Source organism: Eublepharis macularius, chromosome 6 (assembly GCF_028583425.1).
Source record: "Eublepharis macularius isolate TG4126 chromosome 6, MPM_Emac_v1.0, whole genome shotgun sequence".
NCBI lineage: Eukaryota > Metazoa > Chordata > Lepidosauria > Squamata > Eublepharidae > Eublepharis > Eublepharis macularius.
Genome location: NC_072795.1, coordinates 125,583,000 through 125,606,538, shown reverse-complemented (window position 1 = coordinate 125,606,538; position 23,539 = coordinate 125,583,000). Strand labels below are relative to the sequence as shown.

Genomic DNA, 23,539 nt, shown 5'->3' with positions numbered 1-23,539 from the left:
CTTCTTACTGCTTTGTTTATGTAACTTTGTCATTTTTTTGTTGCATTCATGTTCACAGAATCTTACCTGTAGGTGCTGTGTCATCAGTCCTTCATGTTAATAGTATGTGAAGCCATCCTTGACTGTCTCATACTTAAGAGTAAAGAGGGTACACCATGTTTCACTTACTTTTTCACCAGTTCCTGGAAAAGCTACAAGAATCCATGCCGGTTTATCTTTGAACATCAGAAAATCAGGTCACTGGAGCCTGTTAATGGGCTTTCCTTCTTTGATATGCAGCCGTCAAGGGGAATGGTTGTATTAGCTTCACATTACTAGGAAAACTAGAAGGGAAGGGTGGGTTCCAGAAAGTTACTGAATGTGATGCAAGGGGCTTGCACTAGCCCAGTGGAGTTTCTCCCTTTGACTGCCAGATTCTCATGCCCTATTAGAAATGGCCTTTGAAGTGCCCCTCAGTGGCATTGGGGGACTGTTATTCAAGAAACACAGTCTAAATCCTCCTGACTCACAGAAGTAGGTTTCACAGTCTTTCGGATTGATTGATTTGAAATTTCCAGAACTCACTCTCAAAGAGAGAAGCAATGAGTGGGAGGGATGCTTTAAATTTCAAAGGTTTCTTGGCTATTTGCATGTGCCCACTGTTGCCCTTCAGGCCTTTCTTTAGAAGCATCATTCAGTAATTATTTAACAAAACAGAAGCTACCTAAGGAACAACGACAGGTGATGAATGGCCCAATAACAATTCAAGAAGTGGTGGAAGCAATCAAAAAGATGAAAACTGGGAAGTCACCTGATGGACTATCTGGCCGATATTATAAATGCTTTGAAGATAAGATCTTAGTACCCTGGCAGAGTACAATGAATTCAATTTTATTGGGAGGAAAGATGTCGGAGACTTGAAAAGATGCTAATGTTACACTGATATCTAAAGAAGGGCAAGATTTTAACACTAACAAAAAAGTATAGACCTATATCATTGCTGAATAATGACTACAAACTATTTACCACAATTTTAGCAGAAAGACAAGTATGTTCTCAAAGACTTTATTCATGAAGATCAAAATGGTTTCTTAACCAAAAGAAAGTTGAAAGACAATGTCAGAACTATATTGGATATAGTGGAATATTTGGATAAACACAATGAAAAACAAAAGCTCTAATTTTCTTGGATGCTGAGAAGGCCTTTGACAATTTGAACTGGATTTTCCTGTTTTAAAGTTTTAGAAAAGATGAATTTTGGGGAGAATTTTATAAAATAGGTGAAATCATTTTACATTTCACAGAATGCTAAAATTATTTTCAGTGGAGAATTAACTAAACCAGGTAAGATTCAAAAAGGAACATGTCAAGGATGTCCGTTGTCACCTCTCCTTTTCATTTTGGTGCTGGAGATTTTGAATAGAGACATTAGAGAGGAGGAAAGGATTAGAGGTGTAAAAATTAAAAGAGAGTCATACAAATTAAAAGCCTTTGCAGATGATTTCGTTTTAATCCTGGAAGACCCATTAGAGAGAATTGAAATATTGATGGAGAAGTTAACAGTGTTTGGTATTCTGGCAGGTTTCAAAATAAATGAACAGAAAACAAAAATGTTAACAAAAATATGGATACTAAAACCCAGGAAGAATGGATGAAAATAACAGATTTTAAGGTTGGAAAAAAGGTAAAATATTTAGGTATCACGCTGATGGGGATGAACTGTATGCTGTTTCAAAATAATTATGTTAAGACATAAAAGAAATTAAAAAAGACATGTTAAGATGGGATAAAGTACAGTTGTCCTTGTTGGGGAGAATATCAGTTATCAAGATGAATGTTTTAGTAGGATGTTACTCCTCTTCCAGACAATATCTATGTACCATTTAAACAGTGGCAAAAGGATATTTCAACATTTATATGGCAAGGGAAAAAAGAGTTTAATATAAAATTTTACAAAATGCAAAGGAGAGAGGTGGCCTAGGTTTACTGGATCTGAAAGTGTATTACACCGCCCCATGTCTAATGTGGATGAAGGAATGGATGCTTCTGAGAAATGAGAGGTCATGACTTGAGATTTGGATGGCATGCTTATTTGTGGTATGAAAAAGTAAAGGTCAATGTAGACTTCAAAAATCATTATATTAGGAGAGCCATCTTGAGAATTTGGAATAAATACAAACTGAGGTTATCACAGAAGACCCCGCTTTGGATTTCAACACAGGAAGCATTTTATAGAGGTGAAATGACTACTAAACAGGGCTGTCTTACGGAAACTTACTAGAATTCTCACAAGGGGTGATTCCGCACTAGTGGTTTTCTGCTGTTCAGCTTCCAAATGATCTCGATTTTTCTTTGTGTTTCCACACTTGGGAAGGCAATCCTAGCAGTAGCTTCGAAGTTGCTACAGGTTTTGTCCGGTTTTTTTCCATCCTGCTTTTCCCAGACTTATTTGTCCATTTGCAGCAGATTAGGGATTAGAATCATGCGAAATTCTTTATCTGATGTTCTCCCCACCCTTGCCCTTCTCTCTCATCCTTCGAATCAACTTAATTTGATTGGCCAATCACGTTATCTAAGCTACACCCACTACCTTTCCCTTTCCCTCTTGTGTTTTTTTTTAAAAAAAATTATAAAAAACGTTGCAACGTTTCTACAAGTCTATGCAGAAACATATCCTGTGTCATGTAGTGACAGCTGACCAATAACGGGTCCGTTTTTCAACGTGCCAAATTTGTTACTTGTTGCTCGCTGACAGCTGACAGCTTCTGAGGCAGAGGGAAAGCGGGGTCATTGGTAACAATTTTCCATCCAAATGTCAATAACCAATACTCATTCCATGATATCGGTGGGAAATGCTCTGACCTATCAGATGTGTTTGTTTGATGCAACGTTTATATGTAGCAACGTTTGGGGGGGGGATTTTTAAAAATGAAGAAGACGCACGTCTGTTGACACTTCCCCCGGAAAAAGGCAATGAGGAATCGATTTTTATACTGGCAAATTCCTCACAATGGACTTTGAGCATGATGAAATGAAATGTCAATGCGAAACAAAACTCCTAATGTGGAATCGGGGAGTGGTGGATTCGTACAACTCCACTGCAGCACGACTGCTCAGAAAGTCCGATCAAAATCAATTATGCGGAATGTAAATTGAAGACAAGGGGAGATTTAATAGCTAAGGGTTATAAATGTCAATGGTTTTTCCATGCACAACTTCTAGAAAGGTTTAAATCAGATAAAAAATTATGGGGCTTTGGTTACGAAAAGACAGAGTTCGAAAAAGTTGAACATGTTATTTCCAAAATGTACAAATGTTTGTTGAAATTTGAAACAAAAGAAGAATGTGTGAAGGACTGTATGGTAAAATGGGCTAGAATTTTTGGGTATAGTATACAAATGGACCAGTGGGAATATATGTGGGTTAAGGGGCTCAAATTCACTTTGAGTTCCACACTTAAAGAAAATTTTTATAAAATGATGTATTGGTGGTATATCTCTCCTGATTAGCAAAAATTAGCAAAAATGAGTAAAGTGTTAAGCAAATGTTGGAAATGTGAGCAACATGAAGGAACATTTTATCATCTTTGGTGGACTTGCCCTAAAGCAAAAAAAATTTGGTAAAATATTCATATCATAATACAAAAAATGTTGAAGATCAATATACAATTTAAACCAGAAGCTTTTTTGTTGTGACTACTGGATAAACAGTTGGAAAATAAACATGGTATCTTATTTCTATATATGACCACTGTGGCTAGGCTTTTATATGCACAAAAATGGAAAAGTATAGCATTGCCTTCAGTCGAGGACTGGATTGTGAAAAAGACAGAGTTAGTGGAGATAAAACATTGTCTACCTTTATGGTTAACTGGAAACCCCTTATTGACTTTCCGTGTGAGACGAGGAAAAATGAACGGATGATTTGTGGTTTTGATTTCTAAGAAGATACATTTGGGAAAAATAAATAGAAGGGGGGGCAGTATTGAAAAGGTAAATTTTGGAGATATTAAAACTAAAAGTATAATGTTCATTAAAATATGATAGGTGTTGTAGAGAAAAATGGAAAATGAAATGTCTTATTTTTCTTCGTTATTTACAACCCTTTTTTCTCTTTGTATTCTTTTTTCTTTAATTTTTTCTTCTGTTTCTCTGCCCTTTTTATTGCGTTTTTAATCTTGTTAATAAAATTAAAAAAAATATTTAAAAAAGAAGCATCCTTCAGGTGTTGCTCTGAGGATGACATTGGAGGATACTTGGACTTCCATGCTCCTTCATTTTGTGTGGCAGCTAATGAAAGGCGTGAGCTGCTGTGATAAACTGCGCCTCGTTTGCTCTTTTCCCTTTAATCCTAGTTTGGAATCTTGGTTTGTAGAGAATAGCTCATATCATAGTTTGTGTTTCAGCCACAAAAACTTGTTGTAGCGTGGAAGTCTTTCATTAACCAAGTTGTGAAGTTAAGTAATTTCAGACTTTGAACTCCATGGTCTTATAAGGAAGCTCCCTTCATCATAAAATCTGACTAATTTAAGTACGCTGATCATGGTTACTTTTTGGCTTAGAGCGCAAGACGACTGTCCCAGCTGCCAAATTCCTTTCTGTCTCAGATGGTTTATCTTAGGCAGAAAAGAATGTCTTCCTCCGCTCCCCTCTTCCACCCTAGCCCCATTTTATCTGCCTCATTGATAGGGAGTGATTTGGCAACAGGAAGCGGAGATAAATTGTTTTCAGGGTCTTCCTTCCATTTTTCTTCCTCTTACCAGTACATTCTGGGAATTGTAGTTTCTGGAACACTTGATGGTGTCCTGTGAGCTACATTTCCCGGAATGCGTTGGAAGGAAAGAAGTGGAAGAATATAGAATGACGGAAGTGAGCTCGTTCCACATAGCGGCATACCCTGACGATGCGTTTCATATAAATGATGCTGCACAAGCGGGACTGTATGTATTGCTGTATAGGCAGTGGCTGGAGGAAAACAAGCTCTCAGAAACTTGTGTCAGAACTGTATGTGAGGCTCAGATCCAAATGAACTCTTGTAAGGTTTTGTTCTCTGGCATTCCTGTTTTAACTGAACAAACCTGGGGAGCTGTTCAGTGTTAAACAGTTCTAGGCTCCCCCCCCCCCCAAATCTGATTTTTATGTGTTCTTGGCATTCTTGGTCAAGACCTGGAATTTAGGTTGGTAACAGAAACCTCACAGACTTTGAGTCTATCCTTAACCAAGACCATATACGAAGGAAAGGTCTTATATCTAAATTATATCAACTAGTCTCAGATAAAAAGAAAGACCTACCACTAAAGTACCAGTCACTCAGGGACAAGGATTGTGGCCTTAATTTATCCGAGGCTCATTGTGGGGAAATCTGGAAAGCTAAACCACTCAGCTCCAGAGCGGTAACACTACATACCCTCTCCTACAAAATCCTAGCCAGATGGTACCTTTTCCCATGCCAACTGCACAAAATAAAACAGAGTTACAGCCCATTATGCTGGAGGAAGTGTGGCCAGTTGGGAAGCTACATACATTGCTGGTGGAACTGTCCAGTTATTCATACATACTGGGGGGAAATCCGTTCCTATGTCGAGAAAATAGCTGGCTACACTATCCCAAGGCAGCCAGAACTGGTATTGCTGGGGTTATGGGAGAATGATAGCGTCCCAAAACTCAGAAAAGATTTAACTATGTACCTCTTGGCAGCCGCCAAAATGATTATAGCCTCTGCATGGAAAAAGCTTCCTTACCCCCGATATCTACATGGTTCAATAAATCATGGGAAATGTTTATAATGGAAAAGCTAACTGACCATCTTCGCTCCTTAGATAACCCAAACTTTCAGTCCAACTTTGTAAACATGTGGCTTCCTTACCTCACATACGTACTACAGTCAGACCAAACTCATATCCCAGACAATACGCTGGTTACGGTTTTGTCCACACTATGAGCAGAATCTATGATTTGTACATGGTTAATGGATAACATTATTGTAATCTAGAAAATAACGGTTTTCAAGTTTTATACTCTACATCAACAGTGTTGTCTTTATTTCACCATAGTTGTGATGGTAAGCTTGTTATTGTTGGTTGTTGTGGGTTTTCCGGGCTGTATTGCTGTGGTCTTGGCATTGTAGTTCCTGACGTTTCGCCAGCAGCTGTGGCTGGCATCTTCAGAGGTGTAGCACCAAAAGATGACCTACATCTTTTCCACTCTGTGACACTGAGAGATCTCTGTCTTTTGGTGCTACACCTCTGAAGATGCCAGCCACAGCTGCTGGCGAAACGTCAGGAACTACAATGCCAAGACCATGGCAATACAGCCCGGAAAACCCACAACAACCATCGTTCTCCGGCCGTGAAAGCCTTCGACAATACATCTTGTTATTGTTGTTGTTACTAAAAATGAAAATTGAAAAATAAAGTTATTTTTAAAAAAAGACCTGGAATTTAGGTTGGTGATGGTGTGAGCTTTGCAGTAAGACAGCCTAACCCCTCCTAACATGAACTTCAGTGTGTCAGGCAAGGCAGAGTAACTGGCTGGAAGGATTCCCGGGAGGCAGGGTGGGTGGGAGAAAGGAAGGAAGGAACCACCTTAGGCCTGTAAGCAGCTGCTAAACCTACGGATGAATGACAATACCATTGAGAACAGAGAAAGGAACAAACTAGAGAAGGAGGCAAAACAATTTTCTAAGTGCAAGAAATGGTAGGCAACAAATATTGGTTCCATATTACAAGTAAAAAAACAAAACTGAGGAAAAGTAGCTTACTTTATGCTACCCAGGTAATGGATGAGATGGGAAATATTTTCTAGAATAACGCAGGTGGTAGAGAAATAGCTGTGTAAATATATTTGCTAGCTGTTAATAAACTTGGAAGGTGCATTATGAGAAGGCATTAGTGATTGTATTGGAGCAATGAAAATTACTTGTGTTTCTTTGAAAAACACACATACTTCTGTTTTCTTCAATGCCTGAAATGTGTCTGGTATTCTGCAAATGTCAAGGAATGAAATCACTCCAGCTTTTTCCTTGGAGCTCTCTCTTTCTGATGGGAAGGTAAATCTTCTCTAAAGAGCTCGATAAGTGTGACGGAGCTACACTATACAAAATGCAGCCCTGTTCATGGAGTTCAGGATAATCTCTTTCAGTGGTGGACTGTTCAGAAGCTTATGGAAATCAAATGAGGGATTTGAGCATAGATTGTTGAAAGGGTCAGATGGTCATGCGTAGTTCAGTTATCAATTTACAACATTTATATTGCGATGTTCTGCCCAATCCGGGCCTCTGAGATAGCCAGCAATTGAAACAGCATAATAAAATAAATCTTAAAATCAATTAAAAGCAGATCTACATATGTAAAACAGGACAGCAAATTATAATACGTGTAGGGAGAGATCATTGAAAGAACAAAACAAAAGTCCAGTGGTACCTTAAAGAATAACATTTATTTTGATAAGAGTTTTCATGAAATGATGTTAGTCTCTAAGGTGTCCACAGGACTTTTGTTGTTATTCTGCTACGATAGATTAACACACTACCCCTTTGCAATCATTGAGAGGATGCCAGATGAAACAAAAAAACTCAGCCACAGGTCTTGGATGAATGACTGTCAAATAAAGAATTATTTTAAAAATGGAACTGAAAAGCCATTCATTCATATTGTGTGATGTAAGAGTTAAAATATATTCCCCAGAGGATACTCCGACCAGGGGACAAACAGCTGTTGGTGGTCCCTGGCCCCAAGGAGGGCCTGCCTAGCCTCGACTAGAGCCAGGGCCTTTTCGGTCCTGGCTCCCACCTGGTGGAATGCTCTGTCTTCTGAAATCAGGGCCTGGCAAGACCTAATATCCTTTCACCGGGCCTACGTTGTTCTGCCAGGCATTTAGCTGAGGCTGGGCCTCCGCTGGCCTGGAAAAAGGAGGTATAAATCTTAACCCTCCCTGTGAAGGCTGTCCACCATCCTGTTTTAAATGTGTTGTCTTTAATGTACGTGAATTTTTAAATTGTATTTTTAATATGTTGTTATCCGCCCTAACCCACTCGCAGGGAGGGCGGAACACAAATCTGAAATAAAGAAATAAATAATAAATAAAAGGAATCCCTAAAGAAAACACTGCTGTTGGTTCTTGATGGAAGCTAGTAATTTATTTCCAGTTCACCTCCTGTTTCCAGCATTTTTCACTAGAAGTGGATAGGTTGTGGAAGCTTGAGAATAAGCAGGATAAAATTTGAGTCCAGGGGACCAACCAAATTTTCCAGGGTGTCAGAATTCATGAACTTTAACTTGTGAAAGCTTATATTCTAGAAAACGAGTGCTCAGGCCCGCCTCTCCCGTTATGAACCCGCCCCCCCCCCCGCCAGCTTTGTTCATCTTTGCAGGGCTTCCTGGTGGTTCCCAATTCCAGGGCCTTTAAGGTTCCTCCCTCTGGAATGCTCTGTCAGAAGGCATTCGTGCCCAGCGGGACCTGTTGAAGTTTTGGAAACTCTGCAAGGCAGAACTATTCCGGCATGCTTTGGGCATTTCATATTCTTACTGTGAGCCAGAGCTGATTGCTGTACATTATATCTACCTGCAATTTTATGTTATCTGCAGGGTTTCATAGTCTGGGATTGGGACTAGAGCAGCTTTTTAAGTAGTTGTACTATGCCGTTTTATTGTGGCTTATTGAATATATTATGTTTTGTATTGGTTTAAAGTGAGGTAATTGTTGTGAACCACTTCGAGCTCTTAATTGAAGAGGAGCAATATAAAAACCAAATAAACAAATAAATAAAATGTTATTGGCCTTGAAGGTGCTACTGGACTGAAATGTTCTACTAAAGACTGATATGGCCACCCATGGCTTAGGGAGCCAACCGACTCTAGCCGTACCCTTCAGCCTGCCCCTTCTTGTGTTGGTGCCAGGGCCTGTGTTGGTGGACAGCCACAGCGGTGCTGTTCTGGCAGCCAGGAGTGGTATAGTGGCAACTCTGGCTTATGCTGGAATATCTCAGAGATACGCCTCATTGTCTCCCTCTATATTTTTGGCCCCCTTCCCATAGGATTGAGCTGTGCATACAGCAGTTCTTTGGTAATTGGAAAATGGTAATTGTTACACAGCTCCTTGAAAATTGCTTAATTTGCTGGAAATTGAAAAGTAACAGTTAGTACTTTTTTATTTCCTTGCCATGTGTTTGGATGCAATCCACTGGTACACCTGTTGGCATGTTAAGCTTGCAACTCTGTACGATCTTCTGTAGAAGCTGTTGCCATCGAACTGCGTGGGTCTTATTTTGAAGGAAAGCATAGACTGGGTAGGAGTGAAAAATGAAAATGATCTCTTGACACAACCCAAAATGCCAAGAACACCGATATGCGTATCCTGGCTGCAGTCTCTAACTTTTCTAGCCCCGACTCTGAGATGTTTTTCTCCGACTCTGCCGGTGTTAAGCAAGATCTCTGCTCCTGAAGTTCATTTTCATACGTAGCCGTGTCTCGTCTTGGGCTTAATAGCTGAGCTGTAATTCTGCTAAAGCAGTGTTCTCCGTCTCTCTTCCCTTAGGCGTCTGCGGTGTGCTTGCGAGCACCTGTCTCGGAATCCTTGTCTCGACTGCAGAGAGACCAGCTGCAAAAATTTGCACAGTACTTAATCAGCGAACTCCCCCAACAAGTAAGTGGAGATGACAGTGGGATACACCTCCCCTCACTCAAACTAGACAGGGGCGCTCTCTGTTTAATAATCCTCTTTTCCGAGAAGCAGCCTTGAGAACAGGGTAGAAAGTTTTCCCTAGTCCACACATTTCTGGTGCCACATTTTTCTAGCACAGCAATAGCCTCGGGCCTTTTTTGCACCCAGTATGCAATATATTAAAGAGTCCAGTAGCACCTTTAAGACTAACCAACTTTATTGTAGCATACGCTTTCGAAAGCCGCAGCTCTCTTAGTCTCTCCATGCATCTGACGAAGAGAGCTGTGGTTCTCGAAAGCTTATGCTACAATAAGGTTAGTCTTAAAGGTGCTGCTTGGACTCTTTGCTATTTTGCAACTACAGACTAACACTGCTAATTCCTCTGGATCTGTGTGCAATATGAAATCACTATGCATTCGGATGACTTGCTCTTTGGCAAAGAAAAGCGTGCTAGCAAGTTGCCTTTCAGCAGAGGGCCCCCCCCCCCCCCACGTTTAACATCTGTACCCTATCCCTAAATGTGTACACCCAGCAGAGTGAGAAAAGTAAGCAGGCAGGAGACGGTCAACCTTGCTGAGGTTTTGGAGCTTGATTCACACGGAAGGACTTCTTACTTGGGATGTGCGCGGCATCTCTCAGAGAGGTTCTGCTGGTTGAGGTAGCCTACTTTTTTTAAAAGACCCCAAGTGTTTAAAAATGCTGCTCAGATTAGAAGCTCAGCAGTGCCCATATGTTTCCAAAAGAACATGGTAGGCTAATGACCCAAAATAACAAAGTGTTAGGCTGGAAGCGTGGAGTGTTTCCTCTTCATTTCTAAAAGGCTGAGGTGAACTCGGGGAGCTTCTGGACCCTCTGCTATCCTGTTACGTAGGCAGCTGCCAGATTGGGCTATGAGATGTAAATTCACTTGGCCTCCTCATCCAAGGATGGGTACAGTTGCATTAGCAAGCATCTTTTAATAATACGAGTGGCAACAGGAATAATGACACTGTTACGGATGTAAGGTAGCTTTCTATACGGTACTGGTGTGTACATTCAGTTGTGGGTAGTGGGTGCTGGAATATTGGCGTGGAAGAGCAGTTGTGTCCTTTCTTTCCTCCACTCCCGTGCGAACCAGAGTGCTGAGGCCCAGTTTATAAGATTTCTTTCTTCCCCTTCTGCGTGATCCGATCCAGGGCACAGGACCTGGCTCATATTTGCACCACATTGTCTTTTGGCTGAACGTGTGCGCCAGAGCGAAGACTGCAGTCCACACTAAGGCAACCTGCTGTCACAGAGTTGGGGAATAATGATGTAATCTTCTTCCCCAGAGCAGCCTAGCCCAGGGAATGATTCTTGCATGGACAAATAATTGCAGGTGTCTGGGCCGAGGTAACCATTTCCCCAGGCGCTTGTTATTGCTGAATATTTATTGTCCCGGCAAGCTCTCGTGCAGTTACAGTTGCCTCCTACCCCTTTGTTTACAAAATTGAGTGTAAATGGCCAAATTATATAGTGAAGGGGTCCTAAAGGGGTGGGGAATGCTAATTTTTTAAAACCCTGCTGGATGTTAAAGCCTGAATGTGTATAAAGTGCCATCAAGTCGCAGCTGACTTATGGCTACCCTGTAGGGTTTTCAAGGCAGGAGATGAACAGAGACGGTTTGCCACCCTGGACTTCTTGGCTGACCCATACAAGTACTAACCAAGGCCAACCCTGCTTAGTTTCTGAGATCTGATGAGATCAGGTAATTTTAATGTGGAGGTGTATTAGTGCGTTCTAAGAGAGCTGAGGCTCAGAGCATTTGGGGCTCTGAAAGTTAAAACCACCACCTGGAATTGCATTTGAAAAGGAACAGGGAACTGACAGAGTTGCTTCTGTGTGGGTCTTGCACAATGTCTTCATCCCGTGTTAGATAGGAACTGGTTTGCTGAATATTGTTTCTACTCAAGCATCTCAGTTCCTTTTGAGGACATCCCCATGAAAAAGTTGTCTTGGTAGCCTTAACTCCAGGATCTTTCCTACTGTGTTTCTTCTTGGGCAATATATATGCAGCTGTTAACTCCTTTACCCCCTCTCACTAGATGTCCTTTAAAATTATTTTTCCACATGGGGTAGTAAATATATCCACAAACAAGCCCCATGTAACCTTCCTACCCATCTCTTCCCCACCCTATTCCCCAACTGTAATGACTGCCTGGTGCTTACACCAACATAGTCCATCAACAAGAAAGTAAGAGAAAAGGAAAAAGAGAAAGGAAGCAAGCTTGCACACACAGCCAGTAGAGAGCATACTTAAAAAAATAGAAGTCTTTTTGTCTGGTATTTTTGAACAGTGTGCCAATCACTACTTGGCTGAGAAAATGCATTTTCCAGCTGTTTGTGTTGAATGGAAGGGCAGTTGCATCAGCACCTACTGGCCAGCGTATGTGACCACCCAATTCACCGTGTACCATTTGCAAAACTCTGAAAGGTTTCAAAGAGGTGTACTCCAGCACTGTACAGTGCATACCAGGAGCCCTTTAGAAAGCCAGGAAACTGAGGAACTCAACCTGCACTGCTCCCCCTGGGGCGACAGTATGCTGTTTCATAGACCTCCCAGACTATTCTCTCCCTTATGGTCTTCAGTGCTGATCTCTTCCTTACTTCCGAACAGCAGTGTGGCTTGCATCAAGACTGTTTTTGTTGCCCTCTTCTTTACTTTGCTGAGGAGGGGATATTGTGCCACTGTCTCTGGAGCAGCTATGATTGTAGTGCACACCGAAAACATGCGGTAAGGTGATGTGGAGTAGATACAGGTGTGGAGGAAATCCATAGATAGACAGCAGCCCCTCCATGATTTTGAGGATTGTATGTTTCAAAGAAGCACTAGAAATTTAAAAAGATCTTTAACATCAAACCTTTGTTAGCAGAAAAGGCTAATGGTTTACACCTTTTCTTTTCCAGGATGCAGATTTATTATTTAAAAGACATTACTTTTTTTCTTTGGTCTTAGATACTTCCAACGGCTCAGCGTCTACTGGATGAGCTGCTGTCCTCTCAGTCAACTGCCATCAACACTGTTTGTGGGGCACCAGGTAATGGTGGAAGGGTTTTTTTTTTAATTTAAATAATAGCACTTCAAGACACAAAGTAAACCTTGCCATTGAGTGTTTGGTGTAGATCTGGTGTGGTATAGCGGTTAGAGTGTCAGACTAGGATCTGGGGGACCCAGGTTTGAAGACCCACTCTGCCGTGGAAGCTTGCTGGGTGACCTTGGGACAGTTTCACATTGTTAGCCAAACTTACCGCACAGGATTGTTGTAAGGATAAAATGGAGGAGAGGATAACAATGTAAACTGCTTTGAATTTCTCACTCAGGAGTAGGGGCGTACATTAAAAAAAATCAGTATAATTGGACCACAGTATCTGGAATATCATATATATTTGGTATTACTGATACATCAGTCCAAGAATACAGGTATAATTCTCAGATCAAGGTTTTACTTGGGAATCCAAATATACTTGGTCCCAGGGCTTTTTTTCAGCCGGAACGCGATGGAATGGAGTTCTGGAACCTCTTGAAAATGGTCACATGGCTGGTGGCTCCGCCCCCTGATCTTCAGACAGAGAGGAGTTTAGATTGCCCTCCACACCGCCGAGCGGTTTGGAGGGCAATCTAAACTCCCCTCTGTCTGGAGATGAGGGGGCGGGGCCACCAGCCGTGTGACCATTTTCTCCAATGGAAACCCACTGAGTTCCACCACCCCTTTTCCCAGAAAAAAAGCCCTGCTTGGCTCCATTATTCCCTGTGGGGGAATATATCTGAGAAGGAATGGGTGGAGGGCACTTATCGTGCAAATTCCACCAAAATTGCAGCGAACCTATCCCTTCCTATCACTTCAAACCTTTGAAGTTTCAAGAAGATTGGATCAAGGGCCCAGTTCTATGGATCCCTGGACAAGGTGCCCCCACCCACTTTCCATTGTTTCCTATGGGGGGGAAATTGGGGCAAAGAAAACTTAACCCAACACAGAGGGGCAACCACTGGCCAAAAGCCAATCCCAATCAAGCTGAACCAACAAAGTCCAGCAGAACCAACACCAAACCAAAGAATCCCATTAGAACTGATGCCAAACTAGAGAATCACAGCAGACCTAAAGTGAAGCAAGGAACATACCCAGTAGCTGTCACAGAATCCAGGCAGAAGCCAGGGTCAATGTGTAACACCACAGAATAGGACCAAGTACCATCACATCGACCACACAGTAACAGAGCCACCAAGCTGGCACAAGCACAGCCAGTCACCCGGCAATGGCAAACGGGAATGAACATTGACACAGTAAGTTGGTATAAGATCCCTCTCCCGAGGAAGGCCTCAAAGTGAGAAGGAGGGGTAATTTTGGGTGACCCAAGTTCTCTCTGCAGTCTACAAAGCCCACACTGTTACTCACTGGTCCAGAGGAGCCTTAGACCTGCAGCAGTTACCCTTTATCACTGGCCCTCCTGTTCCTTCCCACTCTTGTAAAGAAAAAAAAATTACACACGAACAGCACAACAGCATTCACCAGCTTCATTTTGGGGTGCCTCTGTGGTTTGGTTTCTGGTTGTTTTAAAACATTAGCCAGATAAGAGGGGTCCTCCGAGTGTAGAACACTCCAAAACTAATTACAAACCTCGAAGGTTATATATTAAATATATTTTGTAAATTTTTGTATTTTTGATTCTTACAAAAGTGCAAGTGCTCAAACATGATAAATATTCTACAATAAATATACTACAATAAATATACAGCTAATAAACCTTCATAAATAATCATAAATATTCATCAAGCGTCCAATCCTTTCAGTCCACTTTGAATAATCAATTCCAGTTTCCAGAGTTGTAAACTGTATTTTCTCTGTTCTTGTTCTATTTCAAAGCTGTTAATATCTGTGTGGAGCTTGAAAACTATAAATATCTGTGTGGAGTATCCTCAGATGACAGCATTTCCTAGTAGTTACAGCTGAAAAATCTCCAAGATTGGGCTATGAAAACCTGTATGATCTTGTTCTTTGTTCTGTTTCAAAGCTGTTGATATTTGTTTGAAGTTTCAGAACTGTTCATATCCATACGGAATATCTTCACGCAACAACATTTCCAAGTGGTTAAAGCTGAGACCATCCCAAAATGGGCTGTAAGAACTCTTACAGCCCATTTTTCAGCTGTAACTACTAGGCAATGCTGTCATCCGAGGATACTCCAAATCAAAAATATAAAAATTTACAAAATATATTTAATATATAACCTTCGAGGTTTGTAATTTGTTTTGGAGTGTTTTAAAACATTGGCAGCATGGTCCATACTCTCTCTTACAACTCCAAATATTCCTGTTCCCGTGGCAAGAAAACATTTTTGGTGCCTCTTTTCTCAATTTTCTGCACAGAATTGTGCCGGGGTCCAATGGATGTTTTGGCTGGGCTGTTTTTTTGGGGTGGGGGGAAAGAGGAGATTCCAAGTTGGAAATTTGGATTATATATAGTGTGCCAACTGGATAAACTGTCCTGCTGGTTTTTTACCTAAGTTTTAATTTGGGGGAAGAGCACTTGAAATTTGAAAAAGGCTGTCCCATCAAAGAATCCCTGTGATTGGCCAGACAACTAGAACTCCTCCAGTGCTGCATCCCATCGATCACTAACTCACTTCACCCAGCCTCCTGCCTCACTCCCCCCTCCCCACGTTACCTGAGGGGAAAAGACCTTGGGAAAACCAGAAGAGAGTAACCAGCCAACTTTAAACTAGCTGGCGTGGTGATTCCTGGATAAACCTCAATAATTTGGTATATTTGGGAACCCAGTATTCAGTATACCCAAATATATCCAGATATATTGAGGTATATAATTGGCTCAGTCATAGTGAATCACACACTCCTACTGAGGAGAAATGCAGTAAATAAATTCTGTGGTGTTTTCTTTCACGGTTTGTAAAGGAAGGGGAGTAAGAAGGCAAGAACTGGCATTCACAAAAGTAGTGCGGAGGGGAGAGTTGATTTTACTGAGGGCTGCTTTAATTTAATCTGCCATCAGCATATAGTATCGGCAGTGTTTAGTGTATTCCAAAAATCGTACTGGAGACGACAGCTTCATTTCTCCCTGCTCTTGGAAAAAATGTGACTTTTCCCCTCCCTTTAAGATCCCACAGCTGGTCCTTCCGCCTCAGATCAAAGCACCTGGTACTTGGATGAATCTACATTAAGTGACAACATAAAGAAAACCCTGCACAAATTTTGTGGTCCCTCTCCTGTTGTCTTTAGGTAAATTCTCTTTCTTTTCCCCTCAACAACTTGTAGAGATTTGCAAAGCTATGCCTACTGGTCACATATTATGGGCCTACCATGTACTTGGCAGCCTGCCAATTTCATCGCTCCCATGTACGGCAGCTGTGGGTGAGGTGCCGTACGTGGCTGTTGGGTTGTGTTTGAACTGGTAGTTTGCCAGTTCTTTTTTTCTTGATGGGAAAGTTGACACTTCTGTGGCTGCTCTTCTAGGCTATTGCTGTACTGGCATTGGCATTCCTCTGTCTTGTATTCATATCAAGCATTTGCCTAGACGATTGGCACAGCACAGCTCGTGTTGCTGTCGGTGGGGCCTAATGGTGATTGGTTGTTATTTCAGACATTGGCGCTTTGTTCTCCTAAATGGCTACAAGTGAGCCTGCCCCCCCTAAAAAAGCAAAAACCTGTGCTTTCTGAAAATTAGCATGCTAGAATCCTCCTCCCTATGTGCTGGGAATTTGTGGACACGCATGGGCTTGCATGCATAGGATCCCTGGAACCCTGTGAATCCCCTCCTGAAAGTTACAGTCCAGAAACAGGGTTACCACCTCATCTGCTATTTGGTGAGAATGAGACACTAGACATACTTTTCCCTAGATCTGTAAAATCTGAGGCTGCAGTTGATACATGTGGGCAGTAATGAAGGAATGATTTGCTACAGATTGAAACCTGGGGAGTTTATCAAGCAATTGCCGTTGGTTAACTCTAGTGGTTTTCAAAGGAAAATCTTTCGTAGAGAATTCCAAGGTCACTTAAACTTATCAAGCGTTCTTCAAGGAGAAGATTAGTAAGACTGTCTGAAAGACTTCCACCACAGCTGATATTCCTCTGCAGTGCATGACCATAAAAGACTGTTGGGTGTGTTCCTGAGGGCACACTCTGTTTATGTAGAGAAACGGAGGGCCTGAACTGCCCTGGACAGTGTCCCATGTGAATTTACTGTGCACCGTCAATGCTTGCATTGAGACTCTTCTGCCAGCGTTTTTTGGAAGATAAGTTTGCTCAAAACACTTTCCCTGGAGGCGCAAGTGTGGAAGCAGAAAAGCTTTCACATTAGAACAGAGTTTGCAGTACTAGAAGAGACTATGCTCTCTAGATATCAAAAGACTGAATACGTTCTTAAAGAACCTTTATAGGTGAGATTCTTAGTGCACTGCCAGCAAATTATTTCGCCAAAGAGGCTGTAGCTGCAACCAAAGCATCTGGGGTAGAGTTTTATCCATTTAAAATGGTTGTATTTCTGGCTTGCCCCTGCAACTTGTTTGCAGCAACACTGGTACAATGCTCAAAAATGTTTTCTTTTGGTTCATGTTCTTACTGTGAAATATGTCATGCCTCTTAATGTGAGTGGATTGCAGCTGGTGCTTAGTCAGGGTTCAGTGGCCACACCGTTCAATTCGGTTTTATTATTACAATCCAAGATCAAAATTCAGATCAGCATATACAGTAATATATAACAAGCACATTAATTCCAAATCTAAACATACTTTAAGGATCAAATACAACCATGTACTGAAATGAATAAAATCATTAAAAAAAATTAAATTATCTTAAAAGAAGTTATAACATTCCGCCTGATTAAACTAGCCAGGGCGCAGAATCTTGCTACCTTGGCAGTATTTTCATTGCAGCTAAAAGGAGAGCCATACTGTCTGCCTCTCTTTGTAAAAATGGGAATAATATTTATACTTTCGGGACAAACAAAAGGAAACATTTCTTTGCATGACGAGTGATTAAAATGTGGAATTCACTGTCAGAGAATGTAGCGAGAGCCGCAGGCAGAGAAAGCTTTAAAGAAGGGATTAGATAGATTTGTGGAGGACCAGTCTTATCAGTGGCTCCTAGCCGCGGTGACTAAAGGTAATCTTTGCATTCAGAAGCGGTGAACCTCCGAATACCAGTGCCAGGAGGCAAATTCAGGGGAGGGCCTTAGCCTGTATGCCCTGTTGTTGATCCTCTGTAGCAACTGGTTGGCCACTGTGTGAGACAGGATGCTGGACTGGATGATCTGCAGTTCTGATCCATCAGGGCTGTTGTTATGTTCTTACACTCACCGATTTTGTTGAACAAAAGGGTGGATCAGATGACAAATTTGTCCGCATCTAGCATTTCAGAAATGGTTATTCTGCTCCCGTATGTTACCTGCTTTCATTCTCAGTGATGTGAACTCCATGTACCTCTCCTCCACGGAACCCCCAGCCGCTGCGGAGTGGGCCTGCCTCTTGCGCCCCCTGCGAGGGAGGGAACCGGAAGGCATATGGAACTTGCTCTCTATTGTTCGGGAGATGTTCAAGAGACGGGATACCAATGCGGCCCCTCTTTTGGAAATCCTAACAGACCAGTGCCTGACGTATGAACAGGTACTTGAAACGTTGGGGAAGGGGGTGGGTGGGGAGAAGGCAGTATGGTTATTCAAGAAGTCCTAGGAGGTTGGGGAGAGGGAATTGTCACCACGTATTTCTTGGCCTGACCGAGAACTTTCTACAGAAAGTACCGCTACTGTATTTCATTTTGTTCCCTTCTAGCTAAAGGGAAGCTTTTCCTTTGTTTCATGGGTGTTAAGGGTGGAAGTGTGTGCCTCTCATGTGTCTGCATCCTTCTCTATAGATAACGGGCTGGTGGTACAGCGTGAGGACATCCGCATCCCACAGCAGTGCCAGTGGGCACACTGGTCGCAGTAACGGTCAATCAGAAGTGGCTGCTCATGCGTGTGCAAGCATGTGCGATGAGATGGTGGTTCTCTGGAGGCTGGCCGTCTTGGACCCCACCATCAGTCCTCATAGGTAGGCCACAGGGCAAACGGTCCTTTAGGGAGCAGCAAAGGGCAGTCAGCCAGTCCATGAACAAAGATTCTCCCCCCCCCTTTTTAATGTGTTATAACACTTCTACCTGTCCGTATGCTCGAGGCACTTACACAGTGGAATTGATGGGAGTGACCTTGCGCTTGTCATGGTTCCACTGGTTCCATTGTAGCCGTGGTCTGTGTAGCTAATGGCCTGTGTTCATTCCTAACTCTTTTACTAGACCAACAGCAGGGATGGCTAGGGTTTGCCCATCACTCAGGCTTTTGCTGCCGAGACAAGAAGATTGTTTTAGTCTGTGAGGAATGGGACCTGTTGTGGTTCTAATCAGGATCTTGAAAACCACTCAAATGGTAGATTAGTGCGCAACTTCCTCGAATACGAGGTCAGAGAGGTGGTGAATGGTCAGCTGTCAATGAACGGAAGCATTGTCTCTGGCTCACCTGTGCCTTTTTCTTTCCTCCTCCTCCTCTTCTGCGATGCCAGGCGAAGGGACATGTGTACGCAGCTACGGCTGTGGCAGCTGAAGGTCATAGACAACGTCAAAAGGGGGCAGCACAAGAAATCCCTGGAGAAGTTGTTCCAGGGGTTCAAGCCAGCTGTGGAAGCATGCTATTTCAACTGGGAGGAGGCCTATCCCATCCCAGGCATCACGTACAGCAGCGCTGACAAGAAGAACTCTTTTTGTTGGGTGAAAGCCATCCAGCAAAGGAACTGTCGGCCACAGTGTGCAGAAGCCTTCTGTGAGGTAGGGAGAGCGCATGGGCAGGAGATGACGGGGACGTGCCTGCAGTTAGGGGACAGGTCCCGCCCCTCTTCTCAGGAGCCAGCAGTACGCCCGAAAGAGCTCATCGGGAAGCGGAAAGTTGTCCCCGAAGGCCCTCAGCGTGTTCTGAGGCGCCTTTCAGCAGAAGGCGATAAGACTGCGTACAAGCCGGCTGTGAACAAGGGCAAGCTTCCGGCGGGGAAGAGCTTGGCCAGCAAGCACAGCGGGAAGCGTCGAATGAGCAGCGAGGACAGCTCTTTGGAACCCGATCTGGCCGAGATGACTTTGGATGACAGCAGCTTGGCTCTCGGGGCAGAGGCCAGCAACACGTTCAGCTTCCCAGAGAGCCCTTTGAGCAGGAGCTACAGGGATACCTTCGAGGATGACGGTGGAGTGTATTTCTCAGAAGCGGCTGAGCCTGCCCTCAGGAGCAGTCCGTCCGCCAAGAAAGCCCCAAAGGACCCTGTGGGAGAGACGGGTAGCGGGGACGACGACTTCCCTTGCCCAGACGAGAATGGCGGTGGGGTGAGTCTGAAACCTAAAGAAGTGGGGGAGAATGGTGCGGCTGGAGGAGAAGAGGACGATGATGACTATCAGGTGTACTATCTGAACCCCCAGGAGATTGCGAAAGAAGAGGAGGAGAAGGCTGAGGGAGGGACAGAAGAAGAGCAGGACATCTTCGCTGGGATCAAGCCGCTGGAGCAGGAGAACCGGATGGAGGTGAGAGCAGACCCGTGTGTGTTTGTGTGCTTGTGTGTGTGTGAGAGAGAGAGAGACTCGATCCCAGGTCGTTGTGTCCTCGTTTGGACTTCGGCTGTCCCTGCAAATGCGTGTGGCTTCAGGGGAGTGTGAAAAACCAGCTTCCTACTTACCCACCCATACATGCAAGAGCAAATGTTGTTGGATCTGAGGGCAGACACAAAACCCACATGTTGACGTGGTGAAGGCAAAGTGAGGTGGGATCTCATTTCTTTGCCCCTCTCTACTTACAGATCCTCTTTGCCTGCGCGGAGGCCCTCTATGCCCACGGCTACAGCAACGAAGCCTGCCACCTGACGGTTGAGCTTGCCAAGGACTTGTTGGCCAACCCTCCGGACCTCAAGGTGGAGCAGCCCCCAACCAAGGTCTGTTGGTGCCCGTTAAATGTTTAGGAGCTGTAGCCTCTGCGTTCGGCATGTCTGAACGGAGACTGAGAACATTGTTGCTGTGAGTCAGTCTCCATAATATTGCTTGTAATCCTTCTCACCTGTGCTAATCTGCTCTTAGAAATGAGTTCTTCATGAAAGTGCAATTTCTGTGACAGAACAGCTCCTAGTCCTACTTGCATATATTCATGTTTTTCGGAGTGTTATTTACTTGATCTCCCTTTGATTTTGGAGATTTCATTAGGAAAAACTTAACTTTTTTTTTAAACAATGAAAGCCAAGATTCCCGGGATGTTGAATTCTGTGCAGTTTTATGGAATCCCAGAATACCCCCCCCCAGTGCGTTTAAGATAGTCATTCTTATGATGATGCTTTGCAGAGTGGAGTTCTCTGCAGAACGATTCCTGCCAATCAGAGCGCTGCTTTACCTTTCTATTGGGAAAAAAGAACCCCTGCCCTCAAGTCATAGCTGATTTCTGGCGACCCCTGGTGGGATTTTCATGGCAAGAGATTAAGAGAGGTAGTTTGCCATTGCCTTCCTCTGCAACCCTGGTCTTGGTTGGAGGTCTCCCACCCAGTTACTAACCAAGGTCGACCCTGCTTAGCTTCTGAGATCTGACAAGATCAGACTCTCCTGAGCTATCCAAGTCAAGGCGCCATTTTATTAACAAATTACCTCCCCCCCCCCAAATTTGACCTTGTGTTAAATTTCCTTAAAGCATGTTCCTGTGGTGCATAAAATAATTCAGCCTTTCGTGGGTGGAGCTCTGGCTCCGTGGTAGAGCATCTGCTTGTCATGCAGAGAATCCTAGGTTCAATCTCCGGCATCTCCTGCTGAAAAGACCAGGCCATAGATGATGGGAGAGACCTCTTCATGAGCCCCTGGTGAATCGCTGCCATTCCGATTGGACAGTGCAGACCTTGATGGGCCAATGGGGCTCTACGGGAGCTGCCTGTGTTTATACTCCTTTGAACCCATCCGTGCAGCCTGTGAGAACAGTGCAGTCAAGGGAACTCTCTGCTGTTTGCTGCTAACTCCTGCATAGATCTGCATCATTTCATTTGTATGTTGGCAAAGAAAACCTTGAAATGTGAGAATCGCTGTTTATTCTTTACCTTTTTTTTCTGGACCTTGAGTGTGAACAAATTTCACACAGTGTTAGGTGCTCGCCATATTTTGTTAGCTTCCAGATCAGAGCACAGGGAGTTAGAAAAAGACAAGAAATGATGGTGACATTTTGTTCTTAGCAGTGTCCCATTTAGATTCTGGAAATACAGCTGGGAAAGAACAGTGTACTTCTTTGGACTTTGGGTCTGTCTTTAGATTCTCTGATGTTGTTATTGTCACCTGCTAGTTTCCTTTTCATTATAGGCTGTGCTGAGCCAGGCAAACTGCACAGGAATATGGGTGAGCTGCAGAATCCAAAGTGGGCCCTGAAGAAAAAGCCCCTTTATCCCACCCCGTCCTTACAAGTCCAACATTATGGAGGACACTAGGGCAGAGGCCAGACTACCCAGTTTTCCAAAAAGATGAATAGAAGTGTTTTATCAGAGGTTTAATGGAAGCCATTCACTAAATGCTAACTCTGCATTTAGCAAAGGAACAGAAATTGCCCTTAAACATCCCCTGACTAGATGTCGCTGGCTAGGATAGTACCAGAGCTTCAAATCATTTGGTTAAGACAGTGTACACAAAGGCAGAAGTATCGGGTCAAAGTTCAGAATTCATTCTGTTGAAAAGCTACGAGGTGATTGGTTCTCGGTTGGTTACCTCACAGCACTTGTGGGCTGAAGTCGTGCTGGCACTGGGTGCAGGGTTCAGCGGGCTGGATGGGGTGGGATAGATTGAATCAGCGTATCTCAAGAGCCTAAACTCAGTAGTACATACATTTCTGAAAGGCATCTTCCCCTAAGTTCATGTCTTTGGTATAAATGGGTATCCGAGGAAGAAAAAAGGAAAATCAGGCCTCCGGTGGACTGACATCCTTACTAGGCGCCTTGTCTGGCAAGGCCATTGAGTGTAAAGATCCTCACCAGTCTGGCCTCCCTAATAAGCCCCTTCCTGCCCAAGTGACTCTACCTGTTGTTATAGATTCTTGCTCTCTGAAATGCACTCTCTGTTGACTTAGCATTGGCATACGGTCAAGATGTGAGGTTATTTGTTAGGTAGGTAGATGAAAGTACAGAAAATCATACAAGTAAGGGAAGAGGCAGTAGGGTTTATAGAAGGACTACTGATGACTTGCAGGGTCTTTTAAGACTTTGGTGCCATATCCATCTGCCAAAGCGCAAGGGGTCAGATATTGGGAAGAATACATCTGTACTGCATTATCACAATGTAGGGACAAGAGAAAGCGGGTGTGCATGGAAAAAGTTCCGTTATTGAAGCTGAGCTAGGTTCTCTTTTCCCTTTTATAGCTCACATTGCCTGGAGTTCTCATTTGTAAAATTTAGGTTGAGCACCACGAGATTTGGGACACAACGAAAGCAAAAGCAATCGAAACGGTGGTGGTTCTAAATGTTACAGATAGCAAACTTTATGACGCTGGAATGTGGAGCTTTTCTTGTGCCGTGGTTCCATTTGTAAGGGTTTGAGGGTGGTTTTTCATAGAGCTTTTGTCTCTTCATCCTTCCACTCGGCAGGGAAAGAAGAATAAGGTGTCCACCAGCAAGCAGACATGGATGGCAACAAACACCTTATCTAAAGCAGCGTTCCTGCTTACTGTGCTCAGCGAACGACAGGAGTACCACAACCTGGCTTTCCAGATTGGCATGTTTGCTCTGGAGCTGCAGAGGCCGCCAGCCTCTACGAAGGCTTTGGAGGTATGTATGGCCGTTAAGATGGTTTTGGTCACATTTTCATTGTCGCCGCATTTTCATAGTTGCCGTAGTCTGACTCCAGTTCAGCTGCACCAAAG

At 43.4% G+C, this 23,539-nt stretch overlaps 1 protein-coding gene across 2 annotated transcripts in view; it reads left to right on the top strand.

The window, feature by feature from the left end:
• The window catches only part of ZSWIM8 (zinc finger SWIM-type containing 8), a 65,152-nt gene that overhangs the window by 19,927 nt on the left and 21,686 nt on the right, over window positions 1-23,539 (top strand). Inside the window, exons 5-13 of one of the 2 annotated variants that reach the window (XM_054983148.1) lie at window positions 9,513-9,620; window positions 12,613-12,694; window positions 15,768-15,888; window positions 18,068-18,269; window positions 18,517-18,692; window positions 19,197-20,001; window positions 20,095-20,196; window positions 20,469-20,600; window positions 23,265-23,444. In XM_054983148.1, the coding sequence (XP_054839123.1) occupies window positions 9,513-9,620; window positions 12,613-12,694; window positions 15,768-15,888; window positions 18,068-18,269; window positions 18,517-18,692; window positions 19,197-20,001; window positions 20,095-20,196; window positions 20,469-20,600; window positions 23,265-23,444 (1,908 nt within the window). Of the gene's footprint in view, window positions 1-9,512; window positions 9,621-12,612; window positions 12,695-15,767; window positions 15,889-18,067; window positions 18,270-18,516; window positions 18,693-19,196; window positions 20,197-20,468; window positions 20,601-23,264; window positions 23,445-23,539 lie in introns of both variants that reach the window. The other variant, XM_054983147.1, reaches the window with a different exon arrangement.